This window comes from Arvicola amphibius, chromosome 8 (genome assembly GCF_903992535.2).
Source record: "Arvicola amphibius chromosome 8, mArvAmp1.2, whole genome shotgun sequence".
In the NCBI taxonomy this organism is placed as follows: Eukaryota; Metazoa; Chordata; class Mammalia; order Rodentia; family Cricetidae; genus Arvicola; species Arvicola amphibius.
In genome coordinates, this window is record NC_052054.1 from 63,901,451 (window position 1) to 63,927,586 (window position 26,136).

At 36.8% G+C, this 26,136-nt stretch overlaps 1 protein-coding gene across 1 annotated transcript in view; it reads right to left on the minus strand.

Annotated features, from left to right (window-relative positions):
* Nucleotides 1-17,961, minus strand: part of LOC119821748 (vomeronasal type-2 receptor 116-like) — a 34,225-nt gene extending 16,264 nt beyond the window's left edge. Inside the window, exon 1 of the mRNA XM_038340871.1 lies at nt 17,765-17,961. Within this exon, the coding sequence (XP_038196799.1) occupies nt 17,765-17,961 (197 nt within the window). The remainder of the gene's footprint in view (nt 1-17,764) is intronic.
* Nucleotides 17,962-26,136: the final 8,175 nt, after the last annotated feature.

Genomic DNA, 26,136 nt, shown 5'->3' on the forward strand with positions numbered 1-26,136 from the left:
TTTGGTAGTAGAGATTGTGTGTTTCCTTTCTTTGAGAGTGCTGGTGAAGGGTCGCTAGATGTCTGAGTTATTTTGGGCAATGCTGGACTCCTTTGTTTGTGAATTTCCTTCTATTACTTTCTATTAGGCTGGATTTGTTGCTACGTATTGTTTAAATTCGTTTTTATCCTGGAATATTTTGTTTTCTCCATTTATAGTGAAAGCTTGGCTGGGTATAGTAATCTGGGCTTGCATCCACGGTCTCTTAGTTTCTGCAAAACATATATCCAGGACGTTCTGGCCTTTATGGTTTCCATAGAGAAGTCAGGTGTTAGTCTGATAGGTTTCCCTTTATATGTTACTTGACCTTTATCCTTTGCAGCTCTCAATATTCTTTCTTTATTCTGTATGTTTTGTGTTTTGATTATAATATGGCGAGGGGATGATTTTTTTGATTCAGTCTATTTGGTGTTCTGTAAACTTCTTGAACCTTAATAGGAATATCTTTCTTTAGGTTTGGGAAGTTTTCTTCTATAATTTTATTAAATATATTTTCTAGACCATTGAGCTGTAATTCTTCTCCTTCTTCTATGCCTATTATTCTTAGGTTTGGTCTTTTTATTGTGTCCCAGATTTCCTGAATGTTTTGTGATGAGAATTTGTTGGATTTGCTGTTTTCTTTTATCAGTGCGTTTATTTTCTCTATGGTATCTTCAGAATCTGAAATTCTTTCTTCTATCTCTTGTATTCTGTTGGTTATGCTTGTTTCTGTAGTCTCTGTTCATTTACATAGATTTTCCATATCCAGCTGGCCCTTGGGTTGTGTTTTCTTCCTTGCCTCCATTTCAGTTTTCAAGTCTTGCACTGTTTCCATTATCTGTTTGATTGTTTTTTCTTGGTTTCCTAGGATATCATTTACGGATTTACTCAATTCTTCAAACTTTTTGTTATTCTTCTCGTCCATTTCCTTAAGGGAGTTTTTCACCTCCTGTTTAAGGGACTCTATTACTTTCATAAAGTCATTTTTTCTACTTCTTCTTGATTATTGTGTTCAAGTCCTCCTGTTATAAGTTCGCTGGGTTCTGGTGCTTTCATGTTGTTTTTCAAATTGTTGGAGGAAGTCTTGCATTGGTGCCTGCCCATTTCTTCCTCTGAATAATCCCCTTTGGGTCTTCTTTTAGAAGTTCAATTCACCCCAATGAATTCAATTCACTCACCCCAATGAATGATGGATCTTCTGGTAGACAGTCAGGTCTCCTTGCTGGCTGAGCGGCTCACTGACAAAGGGCCTACCTTGTTGCAGGCAGGCTATTGAAACAGGGGACCTCCTACCGGCCTGGGTGTACTCAATTCCAGGTCCCAGGAGCTCAAACAGGCTGAGCTGTGGGATTTTGTGGCCCCAAAGATGGGAGGATGAAGGTGGGGGGGTTCTGGGTGCAAGCTGGGAAGGGACAGGAAGAGAGAGGCAGTATCCGGGGAGAATAACCCCTGCAGGAAGAGCAGGAAGTGTGTGTGTGGGGGTGGGGGTTGGGAATGTCGGTCCAATTTGTGTTTATTTTTTTGGGAAGAGCAGTAACTTTTGTCTCTTCCTAGTCATTTCATATAATCTGACCAATAAACATTAATCATACTTCTTCATTCTAAATGATTCACTCAGAGTAAAATGAATCTATTTCACACTTAGATATTATACTGCTATGATTTTTTTATATATTTACATATATATTTTCAAAATAAAAATAATTTTTGAATAGTTTTATTACCACACAGAAAAAGTGTCATTGAAAATTTTAGTAACACACAACAGGAATTTGAGACTAGATCTTGTGAAGCCCAAACACCAATTCCTTTTTCTCAAACATTAAGAAACATAAATCCCTTGCGCAGTTATAGTGTCCCAGTGTACTAAATTTATGTATTTGATAACAACTATCAACAATATGCAAAATTAAAATGTGTGAAGTCCCCACATTGGTAAAATAAAGAGTTATAATTAGCAAAATTACTGAAAACAAATTTAAGAGGTAGATGGGAAATAAGTGTCAGAAAATAAACAATTTAGTTACAAAGAGACAACACATTTGTTTTTAAAATAATGGCAAAGATGTGCTAATATGTAACTGCTCTATTCCCTCTCTAATGTGTTGCTAGCTATCACACATCAGGGCTGTCAATCAAGTAAGTGACAAGGGAAGTGTCAATCGCACTTTTCAAAGTATGCAAGCATATACTTCACAGTTCATAATTTCTTTTTTAGCAAAACTAGAAGAAGAAGTGAACTTTGATATTAAGGGGCAGTGATTTTACATGTATGTAAATGAAGTATGGAGAAATACGAACACATATGATGTTTACAATGGACAGGTCTCTTGCTTCCAATCTTGATGCAGTTTGAGGATAATGGAACCACATCAGATCATTCAAGAGAGTCACTGTATACCTATGGGAAAACTTTTCACAGCTAGGTGTGTCTCAAGTATTAGTTGCCCTAGCACATGGTTTAGAACCTACACATTGATGAATGTCTATCAGTTGATGGTACTCTATGACATTTACTTGGGCCCACTTAGGATGATAACTAAAATAGAATGGGGTTTTATTTAATAAATCATCTCTTGCTACAGTGTTGTATGTATATGTATTTCTCATCTTGATTAAGGCATTCTGTTTGTATAGCTTATTAAAAATGTATATGTATTTATGATCTTGATTAAGGCATTCTGTTTGTATAGCTTATTCAAAAATGTAATATATAATTAAGAAATACAGATTAATAGATAATCATATGTAGTAGTCAAAATTGCTCTCCCACCTGTGCAAGCCTTGTAAACATGATCCTGCCACCTGCCCAGGCAGAGAGCGCCAAGCCACGGACATAGTCTCAGCCACTTTCCTTCCACCTCTGAGTGGGCACACAAACACCCAGTCCCAAAAATACTGTTCAAATACTCCTTAGACAGAGTTTGCGCTGGAAGCATGGCCCAGGAAGCTGCACTTCAAAACTGCTTGGCTTTTATTGCCTGCTATGGACCAAACCAGAAAATTCTTTCCCAAAGAAGCCATGCCTCTACCTTCCTCAAGCAAACAGAGCCCATCCAAGAAAATGCCACTAACAAACCATGCTTAATGCTGTTCTTTTGTTCTTTTTAAGCTTTTTCAGGTTTTACATAGATTTAGTCTACAACATTGGCAGAACAATTATTGCAAGGAACTGCTTGCATACCACTTCTGACACCAGGTGATGTGGAAGTCCTATCTGTGTACTGTGATTACCATTAATGAATAAAGAAACTCCCTTGACCTGTTGATAGGTCAGATCTTAGGTAGGAGGAGAAAATGGAACAGAATGCTGGCAGGAAGAAGACAGAGTCAGAGGAAGATCATGGTGCTGCTGCCACCAGAGACAGAGGCCTGGAAACTTTGCTGGAAAGCCACTGTCACATGGTGATACACAGATTAATGGAGATGTCCTAAATTAATATGTAAGAGTTAACAAATAAGAAGCTGAAGCTAATGGGCCATGCAGTGATTTAAATAAATCTTTTTCTGTGTAATTATTTCAGGTCTAAGATAGCCAGGTGGCTAGGAACCACCAAGCAGACTCCGTCCAATAATGGTAGAGTGTTTTTGTGAATGTGGGTCAATGCCCATCTTTCAGTGGATATGCCTGTACAGAATTTAGGAAATATGGGACAAGTCTTTTCTGTGAATGATGTCTTATTTAGTATTTGTGATGAGGTAAACAGGACTACTATTCTTCTATAGATATTATTGTACATTGAAAAATAAACATCTAAAAAGTGCATGACTCTGGTTCTCTGATGAGCTGTCCTGAGGGCCCACAATGTGGACACAGAGAAAAGTGAAAGGCAGATTCTTTCATAGGAAGAGATTTCTACTTTTAATTTTTACATACCTTTTTGCTAATTTCCTGTTCAGAAAAGTTTTACTGTTGCCACAAGTGTCTTGAACATTGTGTAAACTTTCCTTGGGCAGTTGAACAGATAACTATTCACCACAGAGAAAGCATCAATGACAGAGCAAGTCAATGATTTAACACAATCTTGCATTGGTTTATTAAATCTTTACCTGGGAACATGCTTGCCAACATAAGTCCATGTTGGAGATTTGCACATTGAATTCTCCAAGGCTCTCACTCTCTCTGTGCCTGTTCACCATATCTCATGTCTTTGATTACCCTTTCTACATTACCCCAGCCTGCAACAGGGACACTCTCCCAGCTCTACCAGAAACCACAATGGTCACTGGTATTCCAGATTGGACACTCACATTTGAATGTCACCCACTTTCCATAAACCCCAAATGCAATTTCCCATCCCTAAGCCTCCAGTGCAGAGTGCTTCAGTCCTTTATCACTGGAAGAGATTCTCTACTCAACCAGAGAACATACAGGAATGTTAGAGATTGACATTGATGGCCTACCCCCATTCAATCCCACAATTTGGTGCCCTACCATATTCTCATCCCAAGCCTCTATGAAGCAAACAGCCCCAGCTTCAACATAGGGAGAGCCCCACTGCTGGACCATTGGCCAATACTGCCACAAGACATTCATCCTCTGACTTGAGTGGAGATGCATTTAAAATCTTTAGGCAAAGTGTGAGATGACAAAAGAGGAAACATAAACAAATGAATAAAGCATGTATCCAAAGATGAACTTGTAAACAAGCACCTACGTCTATATTCACCACAAAGTTAGATTCCTAGACATGGGTATTTATATTCTATCAGCAACAGCCAAGGCAATATGTCAGTACCAATGCCAGTTATCTTACTACAGCAAGACTTGACTTCCAGCACAACTGAAGTATAACAAAAGACCTTAAAACCAACTTCATGAATTTGATTGAGGACCTGTTGCAAGGTGGGGCCCGCTTGTTTGTCCTGTCTGCCTGGTTAGCTTGGCCCTAAAATAACCTCACAGAAATTGTGTTAATTAAATAACTCCTTGTCTCATTATCTCTAGCCTCTTAATGGCTAGCTCTCACATCTTTATTTAACCCATTTCAGTTAATATGTATATCGCCATGTGGCAGTGGCTTATCAGGAAAAATTCTAACCAGTGTCTGTCTCAGATGGAGAATCAATGGCATCTCCCTGACTCTGATTTCTTCCTCCCACAATTCAGTTCTGTCTCCCTGCCTACCTAAGTTCTGCCCTATCACCAGGTCCAAAGCAGTTTCTTTATTAACCAGTGAAAACAACACAAATACAGAAGGACCTCCAACACCAAGGAGCCTAATGAAATAATAAATAAATGCATGAAAGAAATTGAGGAAAGAGCAAACTCAAAAATGTAGTAAATGAAATAAATTCCTTAAAGAAAGCAAAGAAAGCACAATCAATTGAAAGAAAATAATAAAAATGTTTACCTAAAATAGGAAGCATATACTCTAAATAAAACAAAATCTGAGGGAATTGTTCAAAAGGGAAGTCTAGGTAAGCAAACAGGAACTACAGAAACAATGATCTTCAATAGAATACAAGATATAAAAAATAGAAACAATTATCAAAGGAGATGTTAAATCTAAAAAAATCCTTGACATGGAGCATCTAGGAACACTGGAATAATTTGAAGACATCAAATATAAGAATAATAGAAATAGAAGAATGAGAAGAATCTCATCACAGATTCCCAGAAAATATCTTTTACATATTATAGAAGAAATTTTTCATAAACTAGAAAAGGTGAATCCAAAAAAGGTACAAAAATTTACAAAAATACTTAACAGATTGTAACAGAAAACATATGCCTTCACAAAATAGTAATTAAAATGTTAAATAAACAGAACAAAGAAAGAATATTAAATGCTACAAGGTAGAAACATCAAGTAACATATAAATGTAGACTTATCTGAATTTCACCGGAATTTCCAATGATGAGTATAAAAGACAGAATGATGTGTTCAGTTTACCTACAGATGTCAAGAGAGCACAGATTTCAACCCATACCACTATACCAAACGAATATTCAATCCTTAGTGACTGAGAAAAGATATCCTTGATATATAAATTTAAACAGTGTCTGTCCACAAATAGAGCACTACAGAAGATTCCACAAGGAGAATTCAAACCTGAGAGGTTAATTACGTGCATGAAAACACAGGAAATAAAGAGCCTCTTCCTAGGAAAACAGAAACAGGAAACATCCACACAAACCACCACCAAAAAAAAAACCCACCACTGCTGCCATCAACAACAAAAGTAATAAAACAGATATTTAAAAATCACTGGAAATTGATATTAAGTGGTATTGGCTCCAAAATAAAAAGACACAGACTAAAAGAATGAATGTCAAAGGAGTTCATCCTTCTGGAAATAATAAACTTACCTCCAAAACAAAGATCATTATATCTCAAAGTTAATGAATGAAAAAAGGTTTCATGAAAATGTCATAGGAAACAAGATAGTCCAGTTTTTTTTAACATTTAACAAAACATAATTTAAACCTCAAATTAATATAAGAAAATGATAAAAGTTACTGCATTTTTATTATAGTAGACATCCCCAAAATTATATTTTACTTCTTAATGTCTATAATTTAATGGAAACAGTTCAAGAATTGAAAACTGGAAAGGGGACACATATTTGTAAAAGAAATATAGCTAAAGCTTAATTCACACACTATCTTTTAAACATTTCAACATCCCACTTTCTCCAAAGGACAGGTTATCTGAACAAAAGCAAAGCAGAGAGATACCCCTGGTAATAGACATTATAAAGAAAAGAACCTATCAAATATCTACAGAATGTTGGACACAAACATAAAAGAATAATTCATCTTTTCAGGATCTCATGGAACTTTCCTCAAAATTGACCATATATTTGGTCACAAAGCAAATCTCAAATGATGCAAGAAAAATAAAATAACCCTCTGCAACCTATCAAAGAAGCAGAGATTAACCTGAATATCAACTTAAAGAGAAAAACAAAAAGCTTTCACACTGATGGAAAATAAACAACTCTCAAATGAATGATGAGGGAATCAAGACAACAATAATGAAATTAAAGACTTCTTAGACTTAACTAAATAGGAATACTACATACACTCAAATTATGGGACAAAGTGAAAGCAGTGGTAAAAAAATGTCATTTATCTAGCATTTTACAAAAAATAGGTTATATCTTATACTATCAGTTTAAAACACACCTAAATGCTCTAGAACAAAAAGAAATATGGGCATCTAAAAGGAAAAGACACAGGAATAATCAAAATGACATCTGTATTTAATAAGTTAGATAAAAGAGAAAAATAAAAACAGGCAATAAAACTAAGAATTGATTCTTTGAGATAATCAACAAGAAAGCCTAATCCTTATCCAAAATAACTTAAAGATTGAATATATAAATTAATAAAATCTGAAGTAAAGAGGAGACATAATATACATCAAGGAAATCTAGATAATCATTAGGTCTTACTTTAAAAACTTACAATAACACAACTGGAAAATCTAAAAGAAAAGGATAATTTCTCACTAGAACTATCAGATTAAATCAACATCAGAGAATCAATAGAAGTACTTCTGCAATTCCTCAGGAAATAGAAACAATCTTTAGGAGTCTCCCCACCAAATAAAGCCCAAAGATAGATAATTTTAGCACAGAAGATTAACAGATATTTTAGTAACAGCGAACAACAGGTTTTTTTCAATTTATCCCACAAAATATATACAGAAGCTAAATTGCCAGCTTCACTTTATGAGACCACAATCATCTGTTACACAATCCTCAAGTAATTTGATTATGAAAGAAAATTTCAATGAATTTCCCTTTTGAATATCAGTGTAAAATACTCAATAAAATACTTTCAGACTGAATCCAAGAATACATCACAAAGATAAAGACCAACTAGGCTTTATCCCAGAGTTTGGGGAATGGTTCTACATAGGAAGATCAGCCAATATAATTCACCGTATAAGCAAACTGAAAGAAAAATACATCATAATCTCATTAGATACTAAAATTCCTTTGACAAATTCCAGCAGACTTTCATGACAATAGTCTTCGGGAAAGTATGGATTCAGGGAACATACCTCAACATAATAAAGCTATTTACAGCTCTCCTGGCGCCAACATAACAATAATAGGAAAAAAACTAAAAAAATTTCTATTAAAATCGGGACGAAGTCAAGGTTGTCTATGCTCTCTATATCTATTCAACATATTATTTGTGCTTTTAGTAAGATCAGTAAGACTGTCAAAGGACATCAAAAATCTACAAATTGAAAAGAAAGAATCTAAAATAAAGGTATAAGCAGAATATATGAGAGCATATATAAGTGATTCAGAAAATTATAGCACAGAATCACTACAGCTGAATCACTCCTAAAGTGGTGGGATACAATATTAGGTTGAATAAAAGGTAGCCATCCTATTTAATAATGACAATGAGACTATGAAAAAAATCAGTTGAACAACACTCTTCATAATAACCAGAAATGATGTAAAATAGCTCTATGTTCCTATATAAAGTAAGCGAAAGACTTTTAAATTGTATATTTTGATTACATTCAAACTATTATATTATATTCAATGTTCCCAAGAGTGATGATAAAGTTTGTATTAAGTTGGAGGGTGTAGCTAGCTACTAGCTGACCAAAATTAACCACAGAAGTTTTTCAGGACAGCAGACAGATACTCAGAGGAAGTAATAGTGGGACATTAGAGAGGAATTTGACTCTTTTGGATGGAGAACAAAGAGAGATTTGTTGCTTCTCCACTACTACTCTGATTGTTCAGGCTCTTACATTGATAGCTAACTCCTGAGTTTCTATTGATAAAAAATAATTAGCTAAAAATATCATCTGGCATTCAACTCTGGGCACAAAATAAAGAGTTAGCCAGTCATCCTGGGCTTTTTTTTGACTGCCTCCACAGCTGGATTTTCCTCCCTTGCCTCAAAGTAAGTCTGTCATCTTCCTTTTTCAGTCTCTTACAAGAGTTCCTACCTGTTGCTGATTCCCAGAGACCAAAGACCACAGGTCTTAAAGTTCACAGGCAAAGTAACTCCAAGTATAACTATAGTTGCTGGCTGATCACTGACCAGCTCTTTCTACAGGCAGCCCCATTCCATTACATCCTGAAACAGTTTTCCCTTTTGAACATTTTAATGTCTAGTTTACTGGCTTGTTCTCTGTTTCCATGGGTTGCAGACTTTCCCTGGACCTCATATTACAGCCGCTTCTTCTTCAGTTGAGCTGCTTAAGCATATATATGAACTGCACACACATACACACATAAGCACAGAAACTGCTACACACAGACATACTCACATCAATAGAGAGATAAATGCATATTACAGCCACATACTCATTTATACATATTCACTCATTTTTGCAATGACACACAGATAAACACAGTGGCATATGTAGACAGAGATACATATAAAACCTAAAGAAACACAGAAAGTGAATTTTGCAAAAGAGATACATTGATACACATACATGCATATTCTCAGACAAATACACACAGGGACAGATACACGGATACAAATAACCACACTTATCTATTGCTGGTGGTAATGCAAACTTGTGCAACCACTTTGGAAAGCAGTGTGACAGTTTCTCAGGAAATCGGGGATCAACATACCCCAGGACCCAGTAATACCACTCTTGGAAATATACCCAAGAGACACCCAATCATATTACAAAAGCATTTGTTCAACTATGTTCATAGCAGCATTATTTGTAATAGCCTGAACCTGGAAAAAACGTAGATGCCCTTCAAGGAAGAATGGATGAATAAAGTGTGGAATATATACATATTAGAGTACTACTCAGCGATAAAAAACAATGACATCTTGAATTTTGCATGCAAATGGATAGAAATAGAAAACACTATCCTGAATGAAGTAACCCAGACCCAAAAAGATGAACATGGGATGTACTCACTCATAATTGGTTTCTAGCCATAAATAAAGGACATTGAGCTTATAATTTGTGATCCTAGAGAGGCTAATTAAGAAGGTGAACCCAAAGATAAACATATAGTTATCCTCCTGGATATTGGAAGTAGACAAGATTGCTGGGCAAAAATTGGGAACTTGGGGGTGGGATGGGATGGGGGTAAGGGGAGATGTGGAGAGAAAAGTGAGAAGGGGAGGATGGGGAGAGCTTGGGGTAATGAGATGGTTGGGATAAAGGAAGGGTGGATATGGGAGCAGGGAAGTTTATATCTTAATTAAGGGAGCCATTTTAGGGTTGGCAAGAAACTTGACTCTAGAGGGATTCCCAGGTGTCCAGGGAGATGTCTCCAGTTAGTTCCTTGGACAGCTGAGGAGAGGGAACCTGAAATGGCCCGATCCAATAGCCATACTGAATAACATCTTGCATATCACCATTGAACCTTCATCTGGCGATGGAAAGAGATAGAGACAGAGACTCACATTGGAACACTGGACTGAGCTCCCAAGGTCCAAATGAGGAGCAGAAGGAGGGAGAACATGAGCAAGGAAGTCAGGACCACGAGTGATGCACCCACCCACTGACACGGTGGGGCTGATCTAATGGGAGCTCACCAAGACCAGCTGGACTAGGTCTGAAAAAGCGTGGGATAAAACCGGACTCCATGAACATGGCGGACAATGAGGGCTGTTGAGAAGCCAAGGACAATAGCTCTGGGTTTTGATTCTACAGCATGTACTGGCTTTGTGGGAGCCTAGCCTGGTTGGATGCTCATCTTCCTAGACCTGGATGGAGTGGGGGAGGACCTTGGACTCCCAACAGGGCAGGGAACCCTGACTGCTCTTTGGACTGTAGAGGGAAGGGGAGGGGAGTGGGGAGAGGTGGAGGGTAACGGGAGGTGGGGAGGAGGCAGAATTTTTTTTAATAAATATAACATTGTAAAAATGGCAATTCTACCAAAGGCAATCTATAGATTCAATGCAAAACCTTTAAAGATCCCATCAAAATTCTTCACAGATCTTGAGAGGACAATAATCAACTTTATATGGAAGAACAAGAAACCCAGGATAGCCAAAACAATCTTATACAAAAGGAACTTCTGGAGGCATTACCTTCCCTGACTTCAAACTCTATTACAGAGCTACAGTATTGAAAACAGCTTGGTATTGGCATAAAAATAGAGAAGTCGACCAATGGAATCGATTAGAAGACCCAGATCTTAACCCCCAAACCTATGAACACCTGATTTTTGATAAAGGAGCTAAAAGCACACAATGGAAGAAAAAAAGCATCTTCAACAAATGGTGCTGGCATAACTGGATGTCAACCTGTAGAAGAATGAAAGTAGATCCGTGTCTATCACCATGCACAAAACTCAAGTCCAAATGGATTAAAGACCTCAATATCAATCTGAACACACTGAACCTGTTAGAGGAGAAAGTGGGAAGTACTCTACAACATTTGGGCACAGGAGACCGCTTCTTATGTATAGCCCCAGCAGCACAGACATTAAGGGCAACATTGAATAAATGGGACCTCCTGAAGCTGAGCAGCTTCTGTAAAGCAAAGGACACTGTTACTAAGACAAAAAGGCAGCCTACTGACTAGGAAAAGATCTTCACCAACCCCGCAACAGACAAAGGTCTGATCTCCAAAATATATAAGGAACTCGAGAGACTAGACTTTAAAATGCTACGGGCTCTGTGGGAGCCTTCTCAGCTCGGTCGATCACCTTCCTGGACCTGGGGGGAGTTGGGAGGACCTTGTACTTAGCATAGAGTGGGGAACCCTGATGGCTCCTTGGCCTTGAGAGGGAGGGAGGGGAGGTATGGGTGGAGGGAAGGGGGAGAAGGAGGGGCGGGAAGGGGGAGGAGGAGCGGAGGGAGGGGGAGGAGGAGGGAAGGAGATGGAAATTTTTAAATATAAAAAAAAATAAACCATGAGAAAGAAAAAAAAATAAAATAAACCACAAAAAAATGGGGCACTGAACTGAACAGAGAATTCTCAACAGAAGAAATTCAAATGGCCAAAAGACACTTAAGGGCATGCTCAACCCCCTTAGCTATCAGGGAAATGCAAATCAAAACAACATTGAGATACCATCTTACTCCTGTCAGATTGGCTAAAATCAAAAACACCAATGATAGCCTTTGCTGGAGAGGTTGTGGGGTAAGGGGTACACTCATCCATTGCTGGTGGGAATGTAAACTTGTGCAACCACTTTGGAAAGCAGTGTGGAGGTTTCTCAGGAAATTCAGGATCAACCTACCCCAGGACCCAGCAATCCCACTGTTGGGAATTTACCCAAGAGATGCCCAATCATATTACAAAAGCATCTGTTCAACTATGTTTATAGCAGCATTATTTGTAATAGCCAGAACCTGGAAACAACCTAGATGCCCTTCAGTGGAAGAATGGATGAAGAAAGTGTGGAATATATACATATTAGAGTACTACTCGGTGGTAAAAAACAATGACATCTTGAATTTTGCATGCAAATGGATGGAAATAGAAAACACCATCCTGAGTGAGGTAACCCAGGCCCAAAAAGATGAACATGGGATGTACTCACTCATAATTGGTTTCTAGCCATAAATAAAGGACATCGAGCCTATAATTCGTAAAAAAAAAAAAATCCTAGAGAAGATATATAAGAAGGTGAATCCAAAGAAAAACATATTGGAAGTAGACAAGATTGCCGAACAAACAATGGGAACTTGGGGGTTGGGTGTGATGGTGGGATGGGGGGATGGGGAGAGAAAAGTGTGAAGTGGAGGATGGGAAGAGCTTGGGGGAATAGGATGGTTGGGATAAAGGAAGGGTGGATATGGGAACAAGGAATTATATATCTTAATTAAGGGAGCCATTCTAGGGTTGGCAGAGACTTGACTCTAGAGGGGTTCCCAGGTGTCCAGGAAGATGCTCCCAGCTAGTTCCTTGGGCAGCTGAGGAGAGGGAGCCATAAATGTCCAGATCCTATTGCCATACTCATGAATATCTTGCATATCACCATAGAACCTTCACCTGGCGTTGGATGGAGAAAATGACAGAGCCCCACATTGGAGCACCAGACTGAGCTCCCAAGGACCTGATGAGGAGCATAAGGAGAGAGATCATAAGCAAGGAAGTCAGGACCGTGAGGGGTGTGTTCACCCATTGAGACAGTGAGACTGAACTAACGGGAGACCACCAAGTCCAGTTGGAATGGGACTGATGGAACAGGGGACCAAACCGGACTCTCTGAATGTGGCTGATGGTGGAGGCTGACTGAGAAACCAAGGACAATGGTGATGGGCTTGGACTCTTCAGCATGGACAGGCTCACTGTGAGCCTTGTCAGCTTGGTTACTCACCTTCCTGGACTTAGGGGAAGTTGGGAGGACCTTGGACTTAACATAGTGAAGGGAACCCTGATGGCTCTTTGACCTGGAGAGGGGTGGAGTCGGGATATGGGTGGAAGGGAGGGGAGGGAAGGGGGAGGAGGAGGGGAGGGGATGGAAATCTTTAATAAAAAAATGACAAAAAAACAAATAACCACCCAAGACAATGACATAGAAAAATTTATGCACATATACAAAGACATAACAACAGACACACAAGCATACATAGCAACACAGATATACATATTTACAAGCATATATAAAGAAATATGAAGAACATACACATAGGCACATGAAGAGACATGCATTTACAAACACTCACAGGCAGATATACATAAAAAACTCCCATATAGAAACACATAGATATAAGGCAAATTTATGTTCACTTCTAAAAACAGAAAGAGATGCAGCTATACTGAAGCGTACACCAAATACACACACACACACACACACACACACACACACACACATATATAAAATATAGCAACACAGATATAGACACAGAAACAAAGAAACACACAAACATACATGCATACAAAGGAAGAAATCTCCATTCACATAAAGGAATATGCATTTATGCGCAAAATTGAATCACAACACAGTTTCTTCTGTAATTACTCTCAGAGTTATATGTGAGGTTTCCAGAGTCTATATGGGAGAAGAATCAGTTAAGGAAACTTATGGAAAACATCACTTTCAGTAACTTACCACATATGTGACAATTAACAAAGGAGTATTCATCTTATCAACATGGAGAACATTAATAACTAAGGACTGATATGTTTTCAATATTAGTATGATATTCAAGTGCTTTGTAGCAATCACTGATTTTCATTGATAATTACTTTCGTCCCTGTCATTGTCTGGAATTTTATATCAAAGTCTAGATTTATTTACACAGCAGAAAATTGTTCAGAAATTTTTCTATATGGTGCATATTTCTTAAAATACTAGATTTTGGCATTTCAGAGCCTCTAAATACTATGGCATTGATGACACCAAATATATTCCAATAAAAGAAACTCTACCTTCAAGCATTTAATATCAATATTTTTCCTATTGTCCAGTGACTGGTTATCTTATTGAAGAATCTCATGCACTGCATGGGACACAGCATGCACAGCATGCACAGCATACACAGAACTTTATACATCATAACTGCTCTTACTAAGGGCCATGTCAAAAGTCTGTGCCATTAGTCACTCCAATGAGGCATTGAAAAGAAGGCCTTTAGTTTCTGCCACATAGAAACTGATACTTCTAAACTTCTTCTACCTAATCTGGCCAGGTACTCACCTGAGATTGGTCCAAGTAAGGTCAAAATTTAAAAAGCATAAATCTCAGCAGGTAGGTTTGCAAAAGTTAACATCCCAAGAGATGAGTCAATTGTGAAGTCTCTATTTCTTTTTTTTATTTTTTTGTGTTTTTATTGGGGTTAATCATGGGTAGGAACTGTCACCTTCAAGGTATTCCCCTCCCACCTGAAGTCTCTATTTCTTATAGAGACATCCAACCTTCTGTGAGGTGGTGAACCATATTCTTTGTATACCTAATGATTCTTACATTCTAAATCACACAGTTAGAGAACTGTCCGTGTGACCATAAATGAAAAATAAGTTGTGAATGATGTCATGACATGGTTATTATATACTTCAGGTCTTGACAAGTATAAATGCATGTTGACTCTGATCATATTTATAAAGTCAAAGCAGACTGTATATTTAATATAACTATTTTTCAATTATGAGAGAAATTGAGCACCATCTTCATTGTCTGAGATGGGTATCCCAACCCAGTTCTACTTAAAGTGAAGCATGAAAGGAATCATGGCCAGTACTAAAGATGCATCTTTGTGGGCCATCTGATACAGAGAGGGAAACTGACCACAATCACTTATGATAGGATGGACAGGTGCATAGATAAGCTGAATGAGTGAATTAGAGTACATGGGTAAGCTGAATGAACACAGGGAGCAGCTAAAGTAGCATGCACCCCTAAGAACTTAAAAACACTGTTCTGCCAAGTGTTCTAGAAAACCCCCTCACTTGTTAATCTTTTCTCATCGCTGTTACATGCAAGGAAATGTAAAAGCCCCATCAAGTCTCTGAATAGTAGCCTATAACCTTACATTTTGACATCCATGTGTGGCCATTATCTCTCTCAAACTTTTCTTAGCATCTGGGAATAGTACAAATGAAGACAAGGATTTCTTTTAAACATCCAAAAATACTCACCTGCTGAGATTTGTAGAGACCTGTGACCAATCCTATTATGACAGATGTTGTTCAATAATGTCCTCTAAGCACCATAGTACACCCGATCTTGTCATTACAGACATAATTAGGGGGAGTTTCTTTATTTTGTTCAGACCAAATGAATGAGACTGTGTAATTGTGACCCAATATTTTAGCACTCCTGCTGGTAATTGAAATACTAGTGACATATTTGGTAAAATATCATGGTTCTTGCTACATCACCAATGCAAAAATTTAAGAACAGAGCAAACTGGCAGTTTTCTGTTTGTGCTCTATAAAAGGCAACAGTGTTTATTATGGACAGAGATCTACATATGATTATTTGTAGTAAAAAGAAGGATTATCCTGTAGTGGACAATATTTCCAACCTCCCTCAATAGTTGAAGCAAATGTCCTGTGTTGTGAGTTTGGAATGACATAAGTTGCTGGAAGGTTAAAAATACTTTAAAAGTTCATGAAAGTAAATCTCCCATAAATAAGATGAGCCATTTGCAACTTTCACAGAAAAGGCCATGCATCTCTGGTTTTTTAGTGCTTGCACAATGGATAAATAAAAGGTACAGGGTTTGGTGATACAGAAAACCTGATCATATATTCACTTTGAAATAATTGAGTAATATTAAAAGTACATGTAATACATTAGCCAAGATTCAGGTAAGTTTTATGAAACAAACTTAACTGAATGAGGCATTCAAGGAATGACTGGTAAGTGCGCAGTAGTCTCTTAGGGGTAATGGCTGGTTCCTGTACTAATAATTCTTTCATATTTAGTGGACAATATAGTTAATATATTCCCTCATGTCTACCATCACTATCTTGTATTTTCATCTTTCTAGTTTATCGATTAAAGGTACAAAATGTTCTTTAAATATTTAATTTTTAATACATTTAACTATCAGACTACATTTGGTAAATGAATTGATTTGTGTGTATGGACATGAGAAATACTCATATAGACAATAAAAGGGAATGGATTTCACAATTTTTAGTAAAATTGGTTTTTATTTGTCACTAGCCTTGAATGCATAATGATACACCTACTCCATTTCATAAATGCAGAGATTAAGGGCCTAAACCACAATATTGTCCAAGTATTTAATGCTTACATTGGTATGTTTGATGTAATTGTACCTGGTATATCTGAACAACTTAAATTTTCTTGTACAGAGCACCTTTTGTCTACATTTCCAGTTATAAACTCACAACACTGGCATGTAATTGAGAACTATGTACATCTGGAAATTGCAGTGAGATTCATTTGTGCCAGTATTACAAGCTTGTAAAGTACAAAAATATAAAGTGTGCAATGTGTGGAAAATATTTATGAATTTTTATAATATAAATAGTCACCAATACCATTTTGTGTTCATGTTTACCCTTAACTAATATCAATTACTACTACTAATAATAAATAATAACTCCTATGTCTTCTTACATATTATCTATGATATGAACAATAAACAACAAACTCAAACATTCACTTTCATACTGAATGATACATTCAGACTTAAAAACAATCTATTTTCTATTTTGATTTCTTACCATTGTGGTATCTTTATGAATAAATATAAATATTTACCTCTACATGTTGAAATAAAAAACAATCTTAAAATATTTGTTATTACCTTACAGAAAATGCCATCAAAAGTTTCATTAATACTCAGCAGGAATTTGAGATAGAACCTATGGAAGTGAAACACTAACTCCTGCACACTAAACATTGGGAATTGTCAATGATTTGAGCTCTGGGGGTGGCATAGTGATCAAAGTGCTATATTTGAAAAGAACAACCAACAATACACAAAATCAAAAGTGAATAGTGCACAATTTGGTAAACGACAAAGCTATAATTAGTAAAATTATTGCAGAGAAAAATAAGACATAAAATAAACAGTGTTGACAGTAAACAGTTTAGATCTATAGAGAAGAGACACGTGCTTTTTAAAGAATGGTAAAGCGCTAGTAGGTAACATTCTCAAGTGTTGAAAAGTATCACATGCTGCAGCTCCCACTCAGATAAGTGCAAAGAAAGTAAGCAGTCACCACTATTAGTGACAACTCATATTTCTAAGAATGCAAACATATCATTTATACAACAAAAAATTCTTACCTAAAAGAGACAGTGAACACTGTCCTATGGAAATAAAGGCCTGTGGTTGTACATATATTTCTGACCCCCTTTGAAATATTTATGGTGACATTTACATAGAAAATTCAAAGAAACTTACTGTGTATTCAGAATGTGGTTGAAATAATCTATCTCCACAGGCCGCTGCTCTGTTATAAGGAAGAAGACACAACCTGTCACCAAATCTTCATCCTTGTCTTTATTCTCATTCATTCTCCAAAAGCACCTGGGTTGAGTGAACCTGGACACAAGAAATGGAATGTTCAGGAAAAAAAAGAGAAAAATCAAAGCAAACATCTTTGTCCTTCTTGAAGCCTGGGCAGTGTGTGCTGTAAAGTGTTCTTCACGTCAGCATATTATATGGGTACCCATATTTTCCCATCTGCTTTTATTTCTGCAGTCAAAGCAGAGGCTATTTGTGTATTTATGATTCCTTTATTTCCCAGTTGATTCCTCGCCTCTGGGGAATCTTGGACACTTTCTTCCCCTATGGCTGTGCACCTGATATGTATGTGATCAAATTTGGTTTGGAAATATATATAAGGAGAATTCAGGTAGTTTCATGACATCATTTAATTTTGTGGAAATTACGGCTCCATGGGGGATGTCATTTTGAGAAAAATTCGGGGCCATGACTGCCAGAACAATATTTTTATGTTAATGCCTTTAGAAAGATGTCAGTGGCTTTTGTTAGATGATCCACATTGAGACAGGAAGGACACACAAAGTCAAAATTCCTAGTTGCAAACTGGGAATTCTTTCAAAAAATCCCTGTCAGGGAACAACAGTTCCATGGTTAGAGAAATTGAGTTTCGCACAGCTTGCACAGTGGGCTTATACTCAGGACTGACAGTAACAGAATATCTAACCAAATACTGTGCTTCCATTTTCTTGAGAACTAAATTTTTCTGAATCCTGCTGTTCTACAATCATCCAAATCACCATAGAATTAGTTACATTAATAGCATTATAAAATGCTTTTGAATATTCAACAAGATCACTACAGATTCTGTATTCTACATTTCAAACACTCAATAACATCTTTTATAACTCCTCCAAACAATAAATAGTAAATAGAAAATAAGGCAAATATTTTATGTCTAAAACATAATCTCCTTCATAATATCCCTCCATGAGCCTCAGTTTTCATAGATCTGTTAGTCATTTGTCCAAATTCTTCTGCTTTTTCTGTGATTTACTACAATGTTTTTCTCATTTTAGATTCTTGTAGTGGTTGTGAATATGTCTTGTTGAGAATCTGCAAAGGAAAAAGATACTGTGAAGTGACCATGTGCTCAATGCATATTTTATTTTCTTTTGCCTGAATTTAAGCAAGCTTTTAAAAAATTTACATATTGACCAAGATGGAATTTTCTCAGGATCAACATCTGGAAACGTACCAGGTTAGTTACTCATAAATTCTTATACCATTTTCCAAATAAACTGTTTTGCTTGCCTTCTAGAACCTGCATTGCCAGTGTGAGGGTGCATTGATGAATGTGCGCAGATGAGTCTCTTTCAGTGAATGGATATGGATTGCAGCAAAAGCAGAACAAAAATAGGGCACAGAGGCCCCAAAATATGAGCTTATTTTCACATTGACCAAAAGTCAGAGAGTTGAAACATATCTCTATTCCTTCAAGTTTATTGTGTTTCTACCAGAAAAAAAGGTCCATGTAGATTTAGATCAGAGAGTTCTGCTTTGTCAAGGTTATTCTCATCATGTGTTGCTAATAGCCAAACCTTGTATTTCGGGAATAGAGAGTAGATATGCTTCTACCTCAAACAAAATCTCAGGATCCAACTAAGGTTCCATTTTCTTTAAAGAAGTAGCATTGGATTCCAACCAGGGAATAGTTTGCCTATAGAATGTTTTGAGCTAGGGTGTGAGCAAGTCTTGCTTTGTTCTAGCAACAGAATATTTAATTATGGATATAGCCCACAAACTTGGGCAACTGTTCTATTAATCTTCTTGTATCATGATAATGCAGTTTTTCTTAAATTTTATTCCAACCTTTTGGGTCTTGGAGTATTTTAATCAATTGGAAATTATATGTGGGCAATTTCAGTATTTATTGGAACTCACTCCCTGTAGCATTCTGTTTTATTATTTTTAAGTACATATTTGTATTCTTTACTAATTTTTCTAAATCCCCACACCCCTACCCTGGCAAGTGGTACTTTTGTTGAGACTGGTCCCTGACTGTAGTATAAGACTTTTTCTGCTTGGTGGTAATATTTACTTAGCATTTAATGAATCAAACATGACAAGTGTTCTCATTTTGAACTTAGTACATTTAAAGATCGACATGTAAAAGTACATGAGCCCTGGTTCTGTGATGAGCTGTCCTGGGTGGCTAAGATGTGACAGAGAAGGATATGACAGGAAGAGTCTTCCATAGGAACACAGGACAAATTCAACTTCTTATTTATGTATTTATTTATTTTGCATCCCAACTACAGTTTCATCTCCCTCCTCTTTTCTCAGTCCTCCCCGACCTCCCATCTGCCTCTACCCCAAACTCCTCCTCTGTTTCTGTTCAGAAAATATCAGCCCTCCCATGGATATCAATGTGACATGGAATTCTAATTTGTAATAAGAATAAACACCTTGCCTTGTATTGAGGATAATCAAAGTGACACAGTATGAGGAGTATGATCCCAAAATCCTGCAAAGAAGTTTGAGACAGCCCCTTTCACAGAAAATTGAAAATTGTTCTAACTCAAGAATCAGAAAAAAAATCCTCATTCAAGAGTGCAAATGAAATTTACATCAGTAATGGTTTGGCATTGTATCCACTTTTGTTTTATGTGTAATAATTACCATTACTTTAAGTAATAGATAACATAAAAGATTCCATTATATCACACTCACATATGTGTTGTATGACCTTCCTAAGTATTTAACCCTCTGTTTCCATTTATGCTTAATTTACTACCAATTCTATTCCTCAGTTCACAAAGCTTCTTTCTCACTTAATGCTGTTTGTGTACTTGTCCAGTTTAGTATGCAAGTGTTATATTTTCTTCATACTTGTATTACAGGGTATCCAAACTAAATTATTTCAGGCATTCACATCTCAAATAATACCTCTTCTATTCTCTCTCACATACAAACACTCTCACTGTTAAATTTGAGTCTGTGGAAAATCTGCATTTCTGGAGTCTGTTCAGGTAATATGATGACCCAATTCCTGTTAATGACATCGTTGAATTCTTCCAGGTTGAGGAGAAGCCCCCTATGTGCAAATAAATACTATGAGGCCTTAATCTTCATTCCAATATGTAGGATAAGTATGAATCAGCAATCTCATATGTTTAATTTTATCATTGGTTTCAATAGTTAATAAGTTGTATGGTGCCAATATATTTATTTCTTTTTCTTTTTTTTCTATCAAGAATGTTTTAATACAATGTTTTCTTACTTTACATAGCTATTTCCATTACAATTCCCTCTAACATTTCCATTCCACCTTTTCCTGTCTAGCCACCATCTAATCTCCAGAAAGGGTAAGGCTTCCCAAGGCGAGTCAATAAAAACTGATACTTCAGTTTGAGGCAAGACCAGGGCCCCCTCCCCATATCTAGACTGAGCAAGATATTCCTCCAAAAAGAATGTGCTCCAAGATGCCAATTCAAGCCAGTTCAAGTGAATAATCCTTGTCCACTGCCAGGGATCCCACAGACTCTCCAAGCCTCACAGCTGTCCTGTGCATAAGTGGTCCTAGGTTGATCCTATGCACGTTCCCTCACAATCAGTTAAGAGTCAATGAGGTCTTGCTAGCTTAGGTCATCTCTTTTTGTGGGTATCAACTTCATAGACCAGACCCCTTTGCTCATATTATCACTCCTCCCTCTCATGAATTGGTCTTCAGAAGGTAGGCCCAATGCTTTACTGTAGATCTCTGTATCTGATTCCGTTAGTTGTTGGATGAAGGTTCTATGATGACAATAAAGGTAGTCATCAATCAGATTAAAGAGGAAATTCCTGAAATTTTCTCGGGTTCCATGTTTCTCGCAAGCCCTTTCCTGGCTCCCTCAATCAAGATATCTCTTTTCTTGCTCTCCCTCACTGCCCTTGCCCGCTTCTTGAGCATCTTGTTCCCTCATATTTCCTCTTCCCTCTCTTTCTCTCTTCTCGCACCCCTTGAACCTTTCCTCCATATTCCCAAGATTTTCAGGAGATCTTGTCTGTTTTCTAATCCCAGGACGATTCATTTATGTCTCTTTTAGGGTTCTCCTTGCTGCCTAGCTTCTCTGGGATTATGGGATATAGACTGGTTACTCTTTGTTTTAAATGTAATATTCACTCATGAGTGAGTATATACCATGGTTTTCTATCTGGGTCTAAGTTATGTCACTCAGAATGTTTTTATTTATAATTCTATCCATTTGAATGTAAATTTCAAACTTTCATTCTTTTTAACTCTGAGTAATACTTCTTTGTGTAAATATACCATAATTTCTTTATCTATTCTTAAGTTTAGGGGCACCTAGGTTGTTTGCAGGTTCTGGGTATTATAAATAATGCTGCCATGAACATAGTTGAGCAAATGTTCTTGTGGTAATAGTATGCATCCTTTGGGTATATTCCCAAGAGTAATATTGCTGGGTCTTGAGGAAGACTGACTCTCAAATTTCCCAAACCACAACAATATTTTACAAAGTGGTTATCCAAGATTGCACTCCCACCAGTAATGGAGGCAGGTTCCCCTTACTCTGAATCCTCTCCAACATAAGCTGTTTTTGGTGTTTTTGATCTTAGCCATTCTGACTTGTGTAAGATACTATCTCAGAGTCATTTTGTTTTGCATTTTCCTGATGGCTAACAATGCTGAGCAATTCCTTAATTGTCTTTTGGCTTTGCGTTTCTTCTGTTGATTATGCTCTGTTTAGATCTCTGCCCCATTTTTCTTAATTATTTTATAATGTAATGTCTAGTTTTTGAATTTTTTTATATAACTTTCGAGATTATTCCTCTGTCCAATGTGGATCTGGTGAAGATAGTTTCCCATTCAATACACTACCATTTTGTCTTAGTGATTATGTCTTTTGTTTATATCAGCTTTTTAGTTTCAGGCAGTCCCATTTATTAATTGATGCTCTCAATGTCTATGCTACTGGGGTTATATTTAGGAAGTGGTCGCCTGTGCCCATAATTTCATTGATAATTCTCACTTCCTCTTCAATGAGGTTCATTGTGACTGGATTTATGTTGAGGTTTTTGACCATTTATATTTAAGTTTTGTACATGGGGTAGATAGATGGATCTGTTTGCATTCTTTTACATACTAACATTTAGTTATGCCAGCACCATTTTTTTTTGAAGATGCTTTCTTTTGAATGTGGGAGGTCCTCCTTTCTGCATGTTGCTTTTATTGGTTAATGAATAAAGAACTGCTTTTAGCTTATGGCAGTGAAGAACAGAACTAGGTGGGGAAAGCTAGGCTGTATGCTGGGGGAAAGAAGAATAGACTCAGAGAGAAGCCATCGAGCCTCTGGAGATAGACAGTGGGTACTTTATCCAGTAAGTCATAGCCACATGGTGAAATACAGATTAATAGAAATGGGTTAAATTAATATAACAGTTAGTCAATAAGAAGCTAAGACTAATGGGCCAAGAAGCAATTTAATTAATACAGTTTCTGTGTTATTATTTTGGATCTAAGCTAGCCTGGTGGTCTGGAAACAACAAGTGGCCTCCACGTCCTTCCAACACTTTTTTTTATACAATTTTAGCTTCTTTGTCAAAAATCAGGTGTTCATAGGTGTGTGGAATAATGTCAGAATCTTTGTTTCAATTACATTGGTCTACCTGTCTGATTTTATGCCAATACCAAACAGTTTTTATTACTGTAGCTCTATAGTAAAGCTTGATGTCAGGGATGGGAATGCCTCCAGACGTTTCTTTATTGTAGAGAGCTGTTTTGGTTATTCTGGATTTTTTTTAACCATATGAAGTTGAATATTGTTCTCCAAGGACTGTGAAGAATTGTGCTAGGATTTTGATGGGGCTTGCATTGAATCTGTAGAGTGTTTTTGGTAGTATTGCCATTTTTACTATTTTGTCAATACATATCCAAGAGCATGGGAAATCTTTACAATTTCTGATATCTTTGGCAAAATTTTTCTTCAAAGAATTAAAGTTCTTGTCATACATGTCTTTCACTTGTTTGGTTAGATTTACCCTAAGATATTTTATGTTTTTGTGGGTATTATAAATGGTGATGTTTTTCTCATTTCTTTCTCATCCCCTTTATCATTTGAGTAAAGAAGGGTGATTGTTTTTTTGAGTTAATTGTGTATCTTAGCACGTTATTGAAAGTGTTTAACAAGTGTAGGAGTTCCCTGGTACAGATTTTAGGGTCACTTATGTATACTACTATATCATTTTCAAATAGTGAGAGTTTTACTTTTCCTTCCAGTTTGTATTTGTTTAATCTCCTTTGTTGTTTTATTGCTCCTGCTAGAACTTTGAGTACTATGTTGAATAGATATAGTGAGAGTGAAGAGCCTTGTCTTGTTCCTGATTTTAGTATAATTACTTTGAATTTCTTTCAATTAGAATTGATTTTGGCTCTTGGCTTCCTCTGTATTGTTTTTTAATGTTTATATATGTTCCTTTTATCCATGATCTCCCCAAGACCTCTTTCCTTCAGAGATGTTAATTTTGTGGAATGCTTTTTCAGCATCTAATGAGATGATTATTTCATTTTTATTCTTTTAGTTTGTTTATATTGTAGATTACACTATAGATTTTTTTGTATGTCGAACCATACTTGCATGCCTTGGGTGAGTCCAACTTGATCATGGGGATGATTTTTTGATGGGTTTGTGGATTTGGTTTGCAAGTATTTTATTGAGTATTTTTTGCATCTATGTTCATTAGTGAGATTTGTCTGTACTTCTCTTTATTGGTTGAGTGTTTGTGTGGTTTTGGTATCAGGGTATCTGTAGTTTCAAAAACAGAGTTTGGCAATGTTTCTTTAGTTTCTATTCTGTGGAACACATTGAGAAGTATCAGTATTAGCTTTTCTTTGAAGTTCTCATAGAGTCCTGCACTGAAATCATCCTGTACTGGGCTTATTTTTGGTTGGGAGGCTTTTGATGACTGCATCTATTTACTTGAAAGTTATAGGTCTATTTACATTATTCACCTGGTTTTAATTTAATTTGGTTTGTGATACCTATGCAGAAAACTTTCCATTTCTTTTAGCCTTTCCAATTTTGTGCAATATAGGTTTTTAGAGTGTGACTTAATGATTCTCTGCGTTTTCTCATTGCCTGTTATTATATTACCATTTTAATTTCTAATTTTAATGTTCTTGCTCTGCCTTTTAAGTAGTATGAATAAGAATTTGTCTATATTGTTGATTTTCTCAAAAACCCAGCTCTTTGTTTCATTGATGCTTTTCACTGTTTTCTTTGTTTCATAGTTGATTTCAGACCACAATTTGATTATTTCCTGTCATGTACTTCTCCTAGGTGAATCTGCTTCTTTTTGTTTTAGAGCTTTCAGGTGTGATAATAAGTCACTAGTATGAGTTTTCTCCACTTTATTTATGTAGGCACTTAGTGCTATGACTTTCCTCTTAGCGACACTTTCATAGTGTTCTATGGGTTTGAGTACACTGTGCCTTCATTTTCATTAATTTCTAGGAAGTACTGGGCTCCTCCAGCTCCTGCTGCAGGGGCTTCTTTGTTCCACAAGGCAATTGCCTCCCCCAGGCCTGCCCTATTGTCTGTGAGGCCCTAGCCCAGGAAGAGTTCCTGCTCCTGCACTGAGGAGATCCATCGAGAGGGCACTCCTTTCCATCTGCCAGATCTTTAGATCCACCAGCACAGCCAGCTCCAGAGCTGAGGGGTTCTAAGAGAGGGCAGACCAAGAAAATCCCCAAAGTACACAGTCAGTCACAGCAAAGATTGGACCAAGATGCCAAAACTCTCCCGACTGCATTTGAAGGAAGAGATGGGCAGGCACCAATGCTCCAACAACCTGAAAAGCAACATGACAACACCAGAATCCAGTGAACACAGAACAGGAAGAGTTGAACACCTTATTCCAGAAGAAGTAGAAGAAATCGACTTTAAATGTAACATTATGAAAATAATAGAGGCCCTTAAACAGGATGTAAAATCTGCTTTAACGAAATGGAGTAGGCAAACAAAAAGTTAGAAGAAATGAATAAATCTCTCAAAGATACCCAAAAATACCAAGAAAAAGCAATTAAACAGGTAATAGAAACAGTTCAAGAATTGAAGACCGAAATGGAGGAAGTGAAGAAAACACAAACCAAGGGACGGCTGGATATGGAAAATCTGTATAAATGAACAGGAACTACAGAGACAAGTATAACTAACAGAACACAAGAGATAGAAGAAAGAATCTCAGATGTTGAAGATAGTATAGAGGAAATAAACTCATTGATCAAAGAAAACAGCAAATCTAACAAATTCTTAACATAAAACATC